The 17,934-nt window shown below is 45.0% G+C and overlaps 1 protein-coding gene across 1 annotated transcript; it reads right to left on the reverse strand.

Annotated features, from left to right (window-relative positions):
• Nucleotides 1–580: 580 nt before the first annotated feature.
• On the reverse strand, nt 581–16,940 carry MSL3 (MSL complex subunit 3). Its single transcript, XM_044234919.1, has 13 exons — nt 16,816–16,940; nt 15,407–15,489; nt 14,913–15,008; nt 14,481–14,581; nt 13,622–13,707; nt 12,889–13,011; nt 11,940–12,100; nt 11,005–11,163; nt 9,052–9,314; nt 8,267–8,376; nt 4,310–4,409; nt 3,752–3,836; nt 581–1,393 (listed from the first exon to the last, which is right to left on the reverse strand). The coding sequence occupies exons 1-13, from the start codon at nt 16,915–16,917 to the stop codon at nt 1,294–1,296; spliced, it is 1,569 nt and encodes a 522-aa protein (XP_044090854.1). The 5' UTR covers nt 16,918–16,940; the 3' UTR covers nt 581–1,293.
• Nucleotides 16,941–17,934: the final 994 nt, after the last annotated feature.

Below are 17,934 nucleotides of genomic sequence, written 5' to 3' on the forward strand. Positions count from 1 at the left end.
CTTGCAGTTAAGTATCATATTCATCATGTTAATGTTTGCCTTTTAATCATCGAAGCAGAGAGGGGGCACAGGAGATTAAAACGAGGATTAGAAGGGTGACTGCAGGGGCACCTCAGTGGCTCAGTCGTTGGGCAGCTGCCTTTGGCTTGGGTCATGATCCTGGGGTCCTGGGATCAGCCCCGCATCGGGCTCCCTGCTTAGTGGGAGGCCTGCTTCTCTCTCTCTCACTCCCCCTGCTTCTGTTCCCTCTCTCGCTGTCTCTGTCAAATAAATAAATAAAATCTTAAAAAAAAAAAGGGTGACTGCAGAGACCATCCGCTGGTAATGGTGTACAAGGATAATGTGTTGGCCCCAGACCACCTCAGAGAGCGGCAGCAAGACAGCGAAACACTGCACTGACTCCCAGTAGCCACCTTATGGTCAAGCCACCAAGTGGGGCAAAATCAAAGAGGGATAGAAAACAAAAGGCCTTAGCAAAAAAGGCACAAAAGTATAACAAAATAAAACAAAAAGTTATGAGTCAAAGAGATTACCTCACTGTTCCTTTGCAACAAAGAAAGAGGACAAGGCCAGAGTGAAAACTGGTTCTTTGCAACAAGATGGGCAACACTTTATTTAGATCACCAAAAATAAGGTTTTACAGAAAGGGAACCATAACATTACACAACAAAGTATAGCTGTAAAATCTCAAACAAGAGAGGCAACACTTTATTTAGATTACCAAAAATAAGATTTTGGAGAAAAGGAGCTGTAACAAGCAAATGTGTGACTGCAAATTCTCTTTTGCCATCGGTATCAATTCCCTCTAAAATATTTTGGTACTACTTTGTGATTTCCAAGCAAAACTAAAATTTGTTGGACAGAGTTTTTGAGCCTCATTACAAGAATGAAAACAGTTTGGAAAACAATTTTGCTTAACGCTAACAAATAACTAAAACATGTGGTCATCGCTGACGAATTAACTCCAACAGCTACTGAAACAGCCTGACTTATACATACTCTCATTAATGCTTCACAGTGACCACAGCTGTTCTTTTTCTGCTGTCACAGATGACATGAGCGGTGGCAAGGGTCTCATGCTGGAGGCTGGTCAGGCACCTAGGAAGTAAACCTTAACAGAAATAACTATACTATGTAAGTAACTCAAACAAATGGGCCCACCTCTGCCAGAGCCCCTAGGGGTGGGTGTCATGCCAGCTCTGTAAAGAAGGTCCACCTTCTCCCTAGATCTTCACTGGGATCCTAGAGCACAAAGCTAGACAGAGAAGCTGTTCTTCTAGAACCATCAAAACTTTAGTAAATTGCCCTGGGGTTCTTGGTGCTATAGTGTGCCTCACAGGCAGCAACATAGGCAGACTCTGGAAAGAAGTCATCATGGTATTCTGCCAAAAACCTGAGAAAAGAAGAAAATGGCCCTGATGATCTTTAACAGTGAGGACTGAATACCAGCAAGCAAAATTTTAACTTGCGACCATCCTAACATTTCAGACGTTTTTGGTATTCCAAAGGAAGAAAATGAATAAAATCTTGATTTCTGTATACTTATCACTTTCACTGCATATATCTGCCTCCTATATCAACTACCGTTTCATTAGGATCCTTTCACTATCAAGTGTACAAAGAGAAATAGAACCGAAACTCCACTAGGTGGCAGGCTTCATTACACAAACATTGGGGGAAAAAAAAGTGGGGCTCTGACGACTACTGCATTTTCCTGTTATAAAAACAAACTATACTGGGACGCCTGGGTGGCTCAGTCGTTAAATGTCTGTCTTTGGCTCAGGTCATGATCTCCGGCTCCTACATCGGGCTCCCTGCTAGGGTGGAGAGCCTGCTTCTCCCTCTCCCTCTGCCTGCCATACCCCTGCTTGTGTACACTTTCTCTCTGTCAAATAAAGTCTTAAAAAAATAAAAATAAGCTATAAAAACTATAAACTCAGGGCACCTGGGTGGCTCAGTGAGTTAAGCATCTGCCTTCAGCTCAGGTCATGATCCCAGGGTCCTGGGATGCAGTCCTGCAGAGGCTCCCTGCTCAGCAGGGAACCTCCTTCTCCTGCCCTTCCCCCTGCCCATGCTCACTCTCTCAAATAAATAAAATCCTAAAAAAAAAAAAAAAAGCTCTATAAACTCAACAAATGTCACTTAAGAAATTTCCAATACTTCCTACAGGCTAAGCCAAACCGAAATTGAGCAGTATAAATAGTAAAGGGTATCTGGGTCCTAATTTGCCATCCAAAGGTGTTACAGTTTCAGCGTATAGTAGCAAACTTCAAAAACAAGGCTGACTTAGTGTCTGACCATGGACGTTACAATGAGACCAGTTATTCAAAAGTTCACATTCCGCAGATGCTATTTTGTGTCTCAAGTGTCAAAGATTTCACCACACAGGGCTTAAACGTCTTTATATGGGCCATATTAACCACAAAGCTAATTAATTTCATGCTTGTTTCTCCAGCCTCATTCCACCTTTCCAAATTTCTAAAAAAGTAAGGATAAACCTAGTATCTTCTTTAGTAAAAACCGAGTCAAAATTCATGAGATAGCTAACTCTTCTTTGGATTGTGCCATTTTTAAGGTGATCATTGAGTCTACCGAGCAGTCATACCGAGTCTACCGTATCTACTGGATACGTTTTCAAAACCAATTAGAATATTTGTAAATCTTTCTACATTAATTCTTAAAACATTAATTTCTATTTTGTTTTGGGCATGACAAAATCAGCAGGCTTTCCTATGCTAACTTGCAGCTATTCTTCATGTTTTATTGGCACTATTTGATTTTGGCCTACACAATCTTTATGCCAAATAGAATTGGGTGTTTGAGGGGAAGGCTGGAAGGGAAGAGTATATTTTTCATAATTGTTTCTAATAACGTGTAATAAACTCTAATTTCACTCACAAACACTCTACTCAAAATGTCTACATAAAAATACCCTTTAAAACTCCAAATGCCCTTTAAAAACTCCAAAAACCCATTTCTCTGGCTGGAATACCTTCCACACCAATAAATCCTACTTGTTTAGCTCTTGCAGGTTGGAGCCTGACTACAAAGAGAAGGCACCCCCTTAGAGAGAAGGAAGAAATAAGATCAGGTAGATACATGAGCTGGGTAAGGCGGTGTGATGAGTAGCCTTGAACATGAAGCAGAGGAACTGGTCAGTAGACATCTGGATGGGAGAGAGCTGGGCCACAGGCACAAGTGAGTCTGGGGCCCAGAGCATGGTACAAGGAGTGGGGGCAGAGCCTCAGAGCAAATGATCCTAAGATACAATGACTGGCTCTGTCAGATGTAGAGAACAATACCTTTCTTTAAGTTTACAAACTGTCAGCATGTATCGGTCATTTATCTTAACTCTAAACACAAAATCCAACCTGTAAATGCTAATATTTAGGTTAGTTTATGTATATGCAACAAAGAAAAGCCCAATACTTAAGGTACTTCTAAATGAAAAATGTAAAACTAAATTATCAATCTCGATCACTTCTACTATAAAAAATTAATTTTCTATTCAGTTACCCAAATGCATTCTTCTAGTGACACAAAAATTTTCCCTTTGTACAATAAATTACAGAAGAAGGAAATAGCCAAAAAAACCCTGATGTCATGATTACAGTTGGAATCAATCATTCTTAGCTACTACTGCTACTGTTTAAAATACCACAAAGCTAGCTTCCACATCTATTATGGAGAAGTTCAGAAAAGTCATATATAAGGCAGCAGAGATAAGTATTTACAAACAAATTTAAAATACCTAAGAAAGAGATCAAAGTGCTTCAGTAAAGCCTTCAGATTCTTCTCAGAAAAGGACATCTTTCCAAGGATTTCTGGAAGTTTCACTGCATTAAAAATAAAACCAAAACCATATACAACTGGCAGACTCCGGCAATGAGCATACACACTGAGCATCCTTGCTTACCCTATTCAAACTGAAATTAACATCTACATTATCAAACAAAACCAAAAACTCTCACTGAACACAGTACAGTGGTACACATGGCACAAATACAATTTTTATGAAATTTAAGATTGAGTCAGTGCCTTTTTAAAAAAATTATTTTCAATGATTTTTCTTAGACCCTCAAAATTACCACGAGAGGTACATAAACTAACAAGGGTGTTAAAACCAAAGTGGAGGGATGCCTGGCTGGCTCAGCTGGAAAAGCGTGACTTCTGACCTCAGGGTTGTAAATTTAAGCCTCACACTGGGTATAGAGATTACTAAAAAAAAAAAAAAGATTAAAAAACCCCCAAAGTGGAAGGGAGTGGGGGGCGGGGGAGGAAGAAGAAAGCAGGGACCAGGATTTCTTACCAAACAATCGTAGCAAGTGTTGTGCCCCGTAAATGTAAGACGGTGGAGGGGGCTGGTCACCTGGCGGGTAGCTGTCAGGTACAAGTTTCCAGGAGAGGACCTGAGAAAAAATACAGTGACAAATTGTTCAATGCATACTTAACACTGTCACCAAGAGATCTCAAAATTTAGAATCCGAGTGGAAATACACTTGCTTTGAGGTTCTCATCTCGAATTGAGTGTCAAATTCTCACTCCCAAGCTTCGTGGGCTCCTACCAACTTAGGAGTTGCCTCACAGCTGGACCCAGAGAATGGCAGTGAACAGTAGTGACAAAGCACTGTGGGATTCTGAACGCCACTCCTCTAACTTTCCCGTGACGCCCTCTTAGGACGTGATCTCAGCATATAGGAGTATAATGCATTATGTTGAAAAGGATCAAACTACAAAATAATGAAATTCAGTATGACACTTAGAAAAAATACACAATATAATGTACACAATTATTATGTAAATACACAGAAGGCCTACCAAGAAGTATATACCAAAAAGTTAAATGTCCATTTCTTACTGCTGAAATTATGATTTAGGAAGTTTGGGAGGATAAGGTATGCATCTTCCATATTGATTATATATCAGCATATATCTAATAGTTCCCTATAACTTTTTCAAAACATTCTTGCCTCTTATAGCACATGAGGATCCCCCTTCCTTGGCAACATGGAGATACCGCTCATCACCTTAAGAAGTTAAAACAATAAATTGCACATAGAGGAAAATATACAAAATATACAGCTCTATGTCAAAATAATAGAAAGCTTATAAAAATAAAATGTGGGGTGCCTGGGTGGCTCAGTCGTTAGGCGTCTGCCTTCAGCTCAGGTCATGATCCCAGGGTCCTGGGACTGAGCCCAGCGTCGGGCCCCTTGCTCTGCGGGAAGCCTGCTTCTCCCTCTCCCACTCTCACTGTCTCTCTCTGTCAAATTAATAAAATCTTAAAAAAAAATAAAGCGTGTGTGTAGGGGGAGAGGAGACCTAAAATAAGATTAAGGAAATATTTGATTTCCCAATTCTCCATAGCTATGACCTATAAATTAGCTCTAACTGTTTTGGTCATTTTTGTCCCTTTTCCTTTATTGGAAATCATGCCATATTAGAGAATGTAGTAGCAAAAACTAACCCAAACATGTTTTGAGTAATATTACCATTGTTTTAAGATTCCCTAATTTCCTGATATATTTGATTCCCTTTGGAAACTAATCCGAACCACTGGATCAAGTGAAAGCAGACTTCAATCCTGGTAACCAATTTCTTTTCCTTTTTTCTAAATTTCAGAGCTGTGGGTGGACTTTGGGCTTTTGTTAAAGTCAAGAGCTATATTTAGAAGCTCTCTGAGTCTCCACAGAGATATTTCAGCACATTATAGGACTATTTTACCAAGTTGCTGCTTTGCCTTTTGGGATCTGTCAAGTTTAATCTGGAAATAGAGTAGGGCCAAAGAAATCCTCTGTAAGACAAGGCAGAAGGATGCCAAAACCACCCCAGAAAGGCTGATGTACTAAATTGAGTACAAGTGTACACAATGAAACTGTAGAAGTGAGTCTCACCATGGTTCTGGATGGCTCCACGCTGCAAGTCTGGGCTTCAGCCCTGGCCTCACCCGCCCCACCCATCTGGGGTGTAGACCACTGAAGGGAGGGATTTGGTTTCTGCATCTTTATTCCATGCCCAGCACCTCAGCCTGTGGTGCACACAACGGAAGCTTGGCAACTGTTTTGACAGCGATACTTGAAGTTAACGTAGGGGAAACCGCAATCACTGGAACCATGAGACACATGTGTGCAGTTATCTGGGTACTCAGCGGCCGGCCTACCTGACTCATTCCACTCTGCATTTCAATACAGTGTATCACCTTCTATTTACCAAAGATAAATTTCATGGGGAAAAACAGGTTTCTAGCAGAGCGATTCTCACCTGGGGTATACAGACAACCACCTGTGAATCGTAAATGTGTACCTCCAGACTCTACCCCAACACACTAGGTCAGTGACAGTCTCAGGTGATCTGGATGCAGAGCTTTTACTAAAACACACCGAGACAGAGGCGCTCAGGAAAGTGGCAGTTTCGTAAGATGTCATGAGTCACTGCTGGGAGCCTGCCTCACTAGAACTCCTGCTCTACTGGAGCTGGCAGCTGTCCTTGTAACCACTAGATGGCGGGCTCTCGCTGCCAACCTGAGTGGAAATGGCCTTGCCTGAATATTCATGAGCCTCTTAAAAGAAAAAGAGCTCCCCTTCATAACACCTGCAGGGCCTTGTCTGAAAAAAAGGACGTTAGGGACTGCTATAATAGGAATTTCCTAACTTTCCCTCAGTGTCACTGTAAAACAAATTAAGTTTTCCAGCTTTACTATCGGGGTCAACCAGTTAAGGCCTTCTGCCAAATCCAGCCTAACTTCCTTGTGCTAAAAATGACTGTTGTATTTTTAAGTGGGTAATAAAATCACATGAATAAATATTTCATGGCGTGAAAATCACATGAAAGTCAATTACTAGTGTGCATGAATACATTTTGGGGGGCAGAGAGCCACACTCATTCACTTATGAGTAGCTCTCACACTGCAGCAGAGTTGGATAATCTCCAAAGACACTATACAGTATACAACCCTGAAAATATCTGCAATCTGACTCTTTACAGAAAAAGTTTGCCAACCTTCATCTTTAACTGTTCTCTCTCCCTAGTAACGCCATCTCCCCTATGCACAGAAACAGGGAAACCCTACCTCGTAGGTGAGATTCACAGAGTAGACCAAGACATTTCTTAAACCCCCGGTACATTCACTACCTACACACGAGTTAACTAGCCTTAAAAACAGAATTTTTAAGATTTTAAAAAAGATTTTATTTATTTATTTTTAAAGATTTTATTTATTTATTTGACAGAGAGAGATCACAAGTAGGCAGAGAGGCAGGCAGAGAGAGAGGAAGGGAAGCAGGCTCCCTGCCGAGCAGAGAGCCCGATGCGGCACTCGATCCCAGGACCCTGAGATCATGACCCGAACCGAAGGCAGCGGCTTAACCCACTGAGCCACCCAGGAACCCTAAGATTTTATTTATTTATTTGACAGAGAGACACAGTGAGAGAAGGAACACAAGCAGTGGGAGAGGGAGAAGCATGAGAGAGGGAGAAGCAGGCTCCCTGCTAAGCAGGGAGCCCGATGCGGGGCTCGATTCCAGGACCCTGGGATCATGATCTAAGCCAAAGCAGATGTTTAACCACTGAGCCACCCAGGCACCCTCAAAACTGAATTTTTAAATGAAAAGTTTCCCCACTTGTAAAATGGAAACCTGGTGGCAAGGTTGTTCTAGAGAATGTGAGGCGATTTAGGTCAAGTGGCTGGCACAATGCTAACATACAGCACACCCTCAAAGGGATGGATACTGGTACAACTATTAACAAAGAATTTTATATTTTTAAATAGTTGGAAAAACCCAAAAGAAGAACTGTATTCCATAACACGAAAATCATGATATTCAAATTTCAGTGTCCATAAATCAAGTCTTACTGGAACACAGCATGCCCATTCGTTTACAGAGTGCTTTCGGAATTGGGGAGTCTTGAAGGAGACTGTGTGGTCCACAAAGCCTAAAATATTTACTCTCTGGATCTCTGCAGAACAAGTGTGCCAACGTCTGTTCCATAAAATGAAAATACTCATGTATTTCAATACTTGTGCTTACTTAAGAGAGGACCATAAGCACAGGGCTGGAATCCTAGGATTTTCTCATTTTAGAAACCCAAGCCAGTATTAAACGTCATCATATGAAGCACTGTGTTGCTATCCACAGCAAGAGCAATACAGCGTTTCTAAGGAAACCTGATTTCCGCCCACAGGATTTAAGCCCCAGGGAGGCTTAAGGTCCTTTAAGGTCCTTTAAGGAGGACTCACTGCGGACGAGCAGCAACAGTAATGCTTTACCTCGTTTATTTCATTAGTTCTTCTGCCTTCAAAACCAGCAAACACGGCACTCCCTTCCTTGCTGGGGGTCAGAGGAACCGGTGAGGATGATCTGCTATGCACAGGTGTCTCTTCAGAAGAAAAAATGTTAATTATTTGCTTGTAAATCATACAGCAACTGAAGAGTAATAACTTTGCTACTGTTTTAACAGTCATCTGGCAGTCTAAAACAGTAAAGAAGTTATTAATCTTTATCAGTAAGACTTTCCCCTCAACAAAGACAGTACCTGGGTTCTTGGGGGGAAAAACAGGAAACAAGTATTGACCTATGCTACGGCACGCTGAACTTTGAAAACATTATGCTAACTGAGAAGCCACGGACAGAAGGTCACTTACTGTGTAGTTCCACTCACAGGAACTGATGCCCAGAAGAGGCAAATCCATAGAGATAGGAAGTAACTAGGGGTTGCCTAGCAGGATCGATTAGGGCCGGGAGGCGGGAACGCGGAGCTACGGCTCCAAGACCCACGAGACAGCTAAACCAGCGGGGCCAAGCACCAACTGCGGAGCCCAAGGCGTGGGGCTCCTCTCTCCAGGCCACAGGGAAAACGCCTCGTGAGTCTTGGTCGCAGCCGACCTCCCGAGGGGATTTCCCAAGCTGAGTGGGGGAGTCTGGGCGTGACCGCGCGCGCGTCCCCGTTCTTCTCCCAGGCTCCCCGGTCCGCCGGGCGCCCGTCAGGAGAGCGGTGCCCGGCACACGCCAAGCCCCAAGCGAAAGGCTTTCCCACACCTGAAAGTGGACCTACTCTTCTCCAGGTGCAGGAACAGCTTCGGCATGCTGGAGGGGGTGTCCTGCTGCCGCCGCTTGGGCTGAGGCGAGGCGCTGCTCTCGGAAAGCCTGTCGCAGTTGGCAGAGTGGCGCGTGGACCGCCTCAGGGACTGCAAGGCTTCCGGCTCAGCTTTGCGCCTTTTGGGGGTAGCTGGCTCCCCCGTGGTGGGCTGACTCTCCGTGGACTGCGGTGTGGATGGATTCAACAACGGCGGGCTCGGAGAGAGCTCCTCTTGGTTCCTACGGAGGGAGAGGAGAGAGCATCACAGACACCTGGGCCCCAGAATCTCTGCCAAACCCGACCTTCGTAAATGTCCTCCTTCAGGCAGAGCAGAAACCACTCTGGACTCCACTCTAGGAGACTTAAAACTTTTACTTTCCAATGTGGCAAAACAAGTGTTTTCTTAAAGAGTAACCATACGTACTCGATCATTTAAATCCTCTTGATAACTCTGCAAGGCATGCTGGCATTAAAGGCTGTAATGCCCCTTTTGTATTTGTCTTTTAGCGATGGTTCTCAATGGGGAGTCACTGTGCCCTGCCCAGGCCAACAGCGCTATCTGGAGACAGGGCTACTTCGCTTGTCACAACTGGCAAAACACTCCTGGCATCTAGTGGGTAGAGGCCAGGACTGCTGCCCAACAACCTACAGTGCACAGGACGCCCCGCCACGAAGAATGATCTCACTCAAAATCGCAACAGGGCTGAGGTTGAGAAACCCCAGTCAAGAGAACAGGATTACTGTGGTAGCTCCACGTATGGGTAACATAGAGGTCTGTGCAATCACTGTGTCCTACATCCGAAAGTAAAATAACATTGTGTCAACTATAATTCAGTAAAAGCTTTTTTTTTTTAAATAAAGAGAGTAAGAATACCATGTTATCTCACCACAGTGTAACTACTCACAAGACTAGAACGGAAAAGCCACAAGCATCCGCCAAGCTTTGTGGAACACACAGTCCACCCTGGACACTGGCAACCTTGAGATTTGGAGTAGGGCATGGGGACATCAACACAGGTCCCCAGCGAGTTGCACACGCCTCTCACATAGGGTGAAAGCAATGGGAGAGGCAGGCAGGCAGGCTGAGAGATGATCATGAGGCAGAGAGAGAACCAGGAGCAAGGAGGCATGAAGGGAAGGGACAAGGGGGTGGTGGGGAAAGGTGGCCAAAGCAGAGCATGGCGTGTGACAAGTGGGAAGTTGTTAGTACCCTCCCTTGGGGAGCAGAGTTAGCAGGGGCAGTTGGTAGACGACAGCAGAGTGCAAAGTAGGCAGGAAGAGAAGAAGTGGAAATCATGAGAACACGCCATTCTCACCAAGAGAGGCACAGGAAGACAGGGAAGCAGCTTATACAGGTGAGGGTACAGACTTCAGGCTGGGGATTTCCACCCCTTCCCGCAACCAAACAGTAGGGATTTGGGCAAGCTTGGTGACTGGGGGAAGAAAGTAGTGATGCAGCAGAGCAGGAGAGGAACTAACCTTTAGCTGAAGGCAAAAGGTGGCCAGCCCTTTGTGAACTTTCTCATTTAATAACTACCCAAGGAGGCAGCCGTTCTTTCCATTGCACAGAGGCAAAAGAAAGAGGCTCAGAAGGCATCTCCTCCAGCCACACAATCAGTAAGTGAAGGAGCTAAATTCAAACCCACTTCTGCCTTTCTCAGTCTGCGCCCTCTTCACCCCATTTGTCTTTGGAAAGACAGGTCAGCTGCTCAAAATCAAACCAAGTTCTCGCACTGGAACCTTCACTTGGTTCAATCTTTTAGAGCCATCTGAAAGTGAATGATGACTTAGCTTACCCAGGGAAAAACTCTACTTTTCAATCTCCTCCTCCAAATCTGTTGGCCCCATAGCGTTAGGTGGAAATCTTCAAAGAAAGAGTCAACTCGGTTGCTGACATCTGACAGTCAAATTTCAGACTATCTAACTTACCTGTTCGTGTTTGTGGCACTTTCCTTAATCGGAAGGAAAAACTTGGATGACGTCACCTTTTTATACTGAACTTGTTCATATGGATAGAGTAAAAGCAATGGCAGCGTGTAATCAAATGTTATTCTTACTCCATCCACCATCTCCTTACAAAGGTCAACGCTAGGAGAGGAAGAAGAGATTAGAGATGCAGTAAAAACTTTCCAAAAGGTCATAATGAAGTTGCATGTTTTTAATCAGGCAGAGTTTTAAACTTAAAAACACCTACACATTTAAAAAATACAGTGAGTTTGTAATTTTTTGCCACCAAAAAATGAAATGAAAATGTTGATCTATAATATAAAGTGAAAAAAGTACATCACTCATTTTAACTTACTGCACTGAACACAAATGTATACATTCGGTACCACACAAGGAGTCCAAGCAGCCTGTGTTGCAGAACACAGACTACTGGACCCCAGTTGCTGGGAGTGGAAGGGGGCAGACCTAATGAACCATTCCTAATACTTATTTCCAATCAAACCACTTGCCTGTCTGCCTCTAATCCAGCTGGGTAACATGCACAAGGCAGGCGATAAAAACGATTATCCTGGCTAAATAAAAACCCATTTGTAAACAAGCTTTGATAAAATTTTATTTGCCTATTCTGGTGCTTCTCCCTATATCATATCACAGAAAAAAACTGGTCTTGGTGTTGGGGCAGTACATACTCAGTATATCCAGACCAGATATCTAAATAGTTACTGAATATTTCGTAAAAGGAACAATATTTTGGTGGGCAATTTCTTACTTAATGAATTATTAGGTTAATCGGGTGATATATTAAATGAATTCCAAGTTACAGAAAGGAGTGTCACCTGTTCTAAATGGAAGTCACTTCCCTAATACACAAAGAGAGAGCCACTGAGACATCAATCCCCACCTCCCTCACTACTCACTTCTTTTCTGCTGGGATGTAATGCACGTTCATATTGGCATGTGGCATAGCATGATGGTGACGAGGCCTCTCATTGGCTGAAAAGGCTGCATTGATAGCAAAATGTTTCACGTAGGATTCCAAAATAGTTATGATGTTGGTCTGGCATGGAAGTTTCACTAACTGTTAATAAAAATACGGACATGTGACGCATCTCACTGTATAAACCACACGTGCCAACAAACAGTGCTCTTGTCTGTGTACATTTTTTAACTCAAAAGTAAAGCCAATTCTGTCTGAGAATGTCTTAAATAAATATGCTTTGAAGATCTATGATTGCTTCTACTAATCGTATCCCCATGAAGACTACAGTGTAAATTTTAAAAATAAATGTGACCCGTGATTCACATCTTAATGATCAATTGCAGCTACCTGGGAAGACTATGTCCACTGTCTGTCTGCCTCTGTGACAGATCAATTCTGTCTTAACCTCTTCCTAAAATATTTGAGAGAGAGTGCATCTGTGCGCGTGAGTAAGGTGGGAGGGGGCAGGAAAGAACGAAGGGAGACGGAATGAGAGAATCTCAAGCAGACTCCCACTGAGTGCAAAACCCACTATGGGTCTTGACCTCAGGACCCCGAGATCAAGACCTGAGCTGAAACCCAAGAATCGGACGCTTAATCGACTGAGCCACCCAGCTGCCCCATGTCTTAACCTCCTGAATGAAGCCCAGGAATGAGGAGTTTGACAAAGCTCCCCAGAGGAGTCTAATGATTAGACAGCCAACGCTGGGAATTCAAGCAGCAGCACAAGAGTACGGTCAGAGAACTTTAAAACGTAACTCACTATAAAATTTAAAATAGGAATTTCATTCTTACAAGGTTCTTAATTGTTTGAGTCTGTAACTGTAAAATATGGCAGAATGAAAGTTCTATTACAAAACCAGGTTTGATGTATTCTCCCTGCATACCCGTTTCCTCCTGTTGATATAGTAACAATCATCCTCAAGCTTCTTTTTCAGAACTTCAGGGATTTCTATAGTTATTGTTCTTTCTTCCATTTCCCTTTTTGTGTGCAGCTCTGGTTCTTCCTTCTGCAATATCACAATTTCATTTTTAATTAGTTTTCACAGTAACAGAGTCTATCTCCAAAGGAAGACTAACACAGAGAGCCTACTATGAAACAAACCCCATTAATCCTCGACATTCACACCAGAATGCCACATGTCCTACAGAAAAGTACACTAAAGGCCAAAAGTTAATGTATTTTAGGGCACTAACCATGTTGCCAATGCTAATTTTCTTTCTCCCCCTTTTAAGTTTGCCAGTGAGATTTATGTTAACTTTGAAGGCAGGCAGAAGATGCCAAACTCTGATACACAACATTTAAAAACTAATCACGACTATAAAAACGAAGTTCAAAAAAAAAAAAACAAAAACCGAAGTTCATGGCCGCAATGGAAAGAAAGAATTAACTATGATTTGTGAAAATATTTTACAGGTAAAAACAGCTACCAAGAGGTTCATACAGTGACTATAAATATAAATAAAGGTTATTTTCCCTTAAAGATCAAGTACAGCTTTACAGTATCTGGTTAAAACAATGCACTTTTATAAAATTATCTGCAACTGAAGAATTTTATCACATATTTTTACCACTAAATATATACCCAAACCAGCATTTTTACAACAGAAACTTTATACCACTTCTGTCTTTTCTTCAATATCACTTTCTTCACTTATTTCTTCATCCTTTTCTTCACTACTGTCAGTAGAGGAACTGCTTATTGCTAGAAAAACAAAAATTATCAGGCATAATGGCACCATATACTTCCCTAACCTTTACAATTGTAATTCTTTTATTTAAAAATATTTTATTTATTTATTTGACAGAGAGAGACACAGGGAGAGAGGGAGCACAGGCAGAGGGAGTGGGAGAGGGAGAAGCAGGCTTCTTGCCTAGCAGGGAGCCGGATGCAGGGCTCGATCTCAGGACTCTGGGATCATGACCTGAGCCAAAAGCAGATGCTTAACGACTGAGCCACCCAGGCACCCCTACAATTATACTTCGTTAAGGTGAAGCGTGTGTCCTACTATTGGCAATAATTAACTGTAGTCCTGCACATATTTTAAGTGCCGAACATAAAAACTGTACCTTTCAGAACAGAAATTTATTTTGAGAACTATAACACCAATTTCAATGAGGGCAAAACCCACCCAAGTTAATGATCTGAAAGTGTTTAGTCACCCAGGATTCTATGGTTCTCTGTTGCATTCGTAACTGGGGACAAGGCTCAGAAGTGCCAAGAAGGAAACATGAGGGGTTAGTACAAATCAAGACCCTCGCTGAAAAGGCAGCAGTCATGAGCAAGACTGATGAAGTATTATGGACTAACTGACCACTGCTTTAATTGTTAAGAACAAAAGGGGCACATGTTATATGTGGTGAGCTTAAAATGTTTCCTTGTCTGTAACTGCAACGACTCCTACCCCTCGATCCTGCGGTATAAAAGGACTAGGTAAAAGTTCTTTAAGCCAGAGAAAATGAAGTCAAATCACTTACAGTTTTCATCATTTTCATCTTTTTCTTCAACAGGGAGGCTTTTTAAGACAGAGTCAACACCGGGCAACCTGCAGCGCTTCTTCTTTCTTCCTGTGCTTCTCCTGAAAGAAAATAAACACAACCGAAATAAAGTTTGATGCTGACTGATACGGGTATTGAAGTACAAACAAGATATAACAACGATTCTTAAGAACCTAAAAATCATTAAATCGCAGAACATAAATGTTAATCTCCACTTCAGAAGATTACACAGTAACCTCTGTGAAAACACAGAATTTAAAATACAAGAGCAATTCTTCATGAACACACTTTAAATATATAAAGTTATTAATAAGCCATGTTTGCCATATTTTTACTTTAATATTTTAAAGGTTCTAAACACAAAGGAAAACACACTGAATAACAATTACGTCACAACTTTTGTGTTCTTACAGGCGAGCTACAGCTTTTCTTGCCAATTTACGCTGTAATCTCCGATTTTCATCGGTGTCACGAAGGACATGATCTTCAGCTGCCCATCTATCCCAGCTAATCAAACAAAAAAAGGAAAAGCATGTAAAATTCAGTATTTTAGGTTGATACGAAACAAATGCTACAAGCATCTCACAGAAGCAGAAGTGTCCCGGAAGTACTTATGTTTTAGAAAACTATTATAAACATTTTAAAATCACAACAAAGATGCAAATAAACTGAAAAAGAAACTCATGCAGACACAGAAAGATCTAGGGTTTCTAGAATTATCCACAGAGAATCCAAATATAATTGACTTAAAAGTAATCCTTCTTCAAAAGACGCAAGGTTTGATAAAAAAGCAGAAACAGGAAGTGAAGCTTTTCTACAAGTGTTTCTAAAACTTAAATAAGTTTGCAATGTTCTTGTGCTGCAAAGATGATCAATTTTCAATCCCGTTGAACAAGTACACTCACCTTCTGTTCCAACCATTAAAATGGATCAGATATTCTGGGATCTTTCTGCCTTTTTCGTCTTTCCCAACAATAACATCGACAATCTGAAACCAGGAAATATTGTCCGCAAATGACAGAACATAGAGAATATTGGAAGCTAGATCAGGAAAACTAGATCACAGATCTCTTTTTAAAAGAAAAGAAAGCGTTCTCTTCTTTTTTAGACCGAAAGCTGGGTTGAAACATTTTTCCTTTCAATTCCATTTTTTCCCCCTGAGTGGATGCCTCAAAATAGGAAACATCCTCCAACCAGCCCGCGATTGGTCTCAGATATTGAGACTGGGTTCAGCTTCTTGAAACCCATTGGCCGACCGATTTGTCACTAACGAGAGTGTCCAGGCCAGACAAGAGCGCTGAGGCCCTAAGATCTCTGGGAGTTGTAGTATCCCCAGCTTAGCCGCGTCCAGGGTCGGGACGTTTGGCAAATTATGCCATCCCTCCGAGGTGTCCCTAAAGGGAACAACTGGGACAAATAAGGAGGCGTGTGACCCCTACGGAGGCTCAAGGCGGGACGGGAGGTGGGATAGCAAAAGCAGCCGGAGGCTTCGGGGGCGGAGCCCGAAAACACAACTCGCAAAAGCTAGAGGCCTCGGGAAGTCCCCTTAAGGCCAGAGTCGCCCCGAAGCACCTGGGGCCCGAAGCCAGCCCCCAAACCCGAAGTGCGGTGCCCACTCCCACTCGTCATCCAGGCCCCAGGAGCTGCGGTTGTGGCTCAGTGCCCCCGTCCCTCCCCCGCGTCCCCGAAACTTAGATGGACAGGCACAGGGCGCGACTTGGGGACTGAAAACCTAAATGCTGCCAAGACCCCGAGTGACGAACACTGCCCTCGGGTGGGGAGTAGCGGCCTACGGGAGGGACGGGCCCAGACACGATTGGTGCTCCAGAGCAATGACGTCGTGAATCGACGGCCAGTGCTATGGCGCTACGGTTTAAGACCTGGCTCGGTCAGTCAGGGCGTCTCACGGCAGCCCAGGCAACGATGGGCCGCGCAGAACGGTGAAAGATTTAACAAGAAGCTGAAGGCCGCCGGCAAGCGACCTCCTCGACGGTAGCCCTCGCTGGCGTCGGGTACGCAAACCGGCGTCGCCGCCCCAGCCTCGCGACACTGCACGCGCGAGGTTTCCGATGGCGCGTGCGCAGCCCAGCGCCGGGCGGAAGCGGAAACACCCGGGCCCCGACTCCCCAGCGCCGCGCCCCGAGAGCGCCCCCTGCTGCACGCACGGCGCCTCGCAAGCCGAGGAGCCGCCGGCATGGAGCACCGGGCCCGCCACTTCCCCTGCTCCGCGCCGCCGTCCGCACCCGCATCCGCATCCGCCACCCGTCCCGGGGTCCCCGGCCCGCGCCTCCTCCCTGTCCCTCCGCGGCGGCACCTTGGCATCGTACAGCACTCGCGCCTTGGTGGGGTCAGGCTCGAAGCACAGCACTTTCTCCCCTGAGTGGAATTTAAATTTCATGCCCTCGCTCGCGCTCATTTGCTCATCGTGGCGGAGGGCGAGGCTCCGGGGCGGGCGGAGCGCGCGCGGTGGGGGAGGGGGGGTGGGGGCGGGGAGGTGGCGCGCAGCAGCGGGGGTGGGGGGAGGGAGCGGGGAATGGCGGAGGCTGCGGCCGCTCCGCCCTCAGTCCCGCCTCGGCCCGCCCCGCGCGGTGGCCAGACCTGGGAGTCTCGGGGCGGGCGCGCTCCCGCCGGGGCGCGTGTCCGCGAGTCCTGCTGGGCTCCGCAAAGACAGGCAGGGAACGACGCCCGTGGCGGTCTTCCGGCAGGACGGCCCCTCCCGCGATCGTGGGAAAGGTGGCCGGCGCGGGCTGGGCCCGCGGGGTCATCGGGCCGGGCGCGCGCTCTCCGGCCCGGGCTGGGAGGCACCCCGGAGAGGGTCTGTCTGGGGGTGGGCAGTGGCGGCGGGGAGGCCAGCCGGCGGCCGCCCTCCAGCAACCACCGGCCGCGCCGCGCGGGCCACCTTAGCAGAGCTGCGCGCTGCCGAGGGTGGCTCCGCGAGGAGGACGTCCGGCTCAAGTCGGGTCTAGGTGGGCGAAGGGTGGTGGGGGAGTGAAGAAAGCCCTGGCGCATACCTGGGCCGGGACAAGCAGGTGACAGGCCTGGAGCCATCCAGTGACGGCGGGTGAGCATGGGAGTGAGGCTGTGAGGTCCTTAACCAAGTCATTAACATCTTAAGTCTTGGCATGGTTTTCAAACCCCGCACTCAGGAGTTGCTCCGTCTAGGTCTGCTGCAGTATGTTGAAAATTCCCCCAAGGGGGAAAGAGCTGTGAAGCTGGTACCAGGAGGTACCTGCACCAACGAGGTGCTCAGGAGATCTTGATGAATAGTGACAAGTGCTGGGAGACCAAGGCCAAACCTCCAGAGACAGGAAAGAAGGTGCCGAATTTTTGGCTTTGTTTTGAGGTATGCAAAGCGTTTGGGTAGTGTAGTGACTGGATTAAGATGGGCCTAGAGACCACCTTGGCGGCTCTGAAGTCGTGCTCTATTCTTGCA

The sequence above is a fragment of the Neovison vison genome, chromosome X (assembly GCF_020171115.1).
Source record: "Neovison vison isolate M4711 chromosome X, ASM_NN_V1, whole genome shotgun sequence".
Lineage (NCBI taxonomy): Eukaryota > Metazoa > Chordata > Mammalia > Carnivora > Mustelidae > Neogale > Neogale vison.

Excerpts from the sequence above, each read along its gene's own strand:
- MSL3 (XM_044234919.1), bottom strand. The coding sequence starts at position 16,917 with ATGAGCGCGAGCGAGGGCATGAAATTTAAATTCCACTCAGGGGAGAAA. Across the intron at positions 13,012-13,621 it reads TTGAAGAAAAGACAGAAGTG|AAGGAAGAACCAGAGCTGCA; the intron begins GTATAAAGTTTC and ends GTGATATTGCAG. Across the intron at positions 1,394-3,751 it reads CACTTTGATCTCTTTCTTAG|GTTTTTGGCAGAATACCATG; the intron begins GTATTTTAAATT and ends TTCTTTTCTCAG.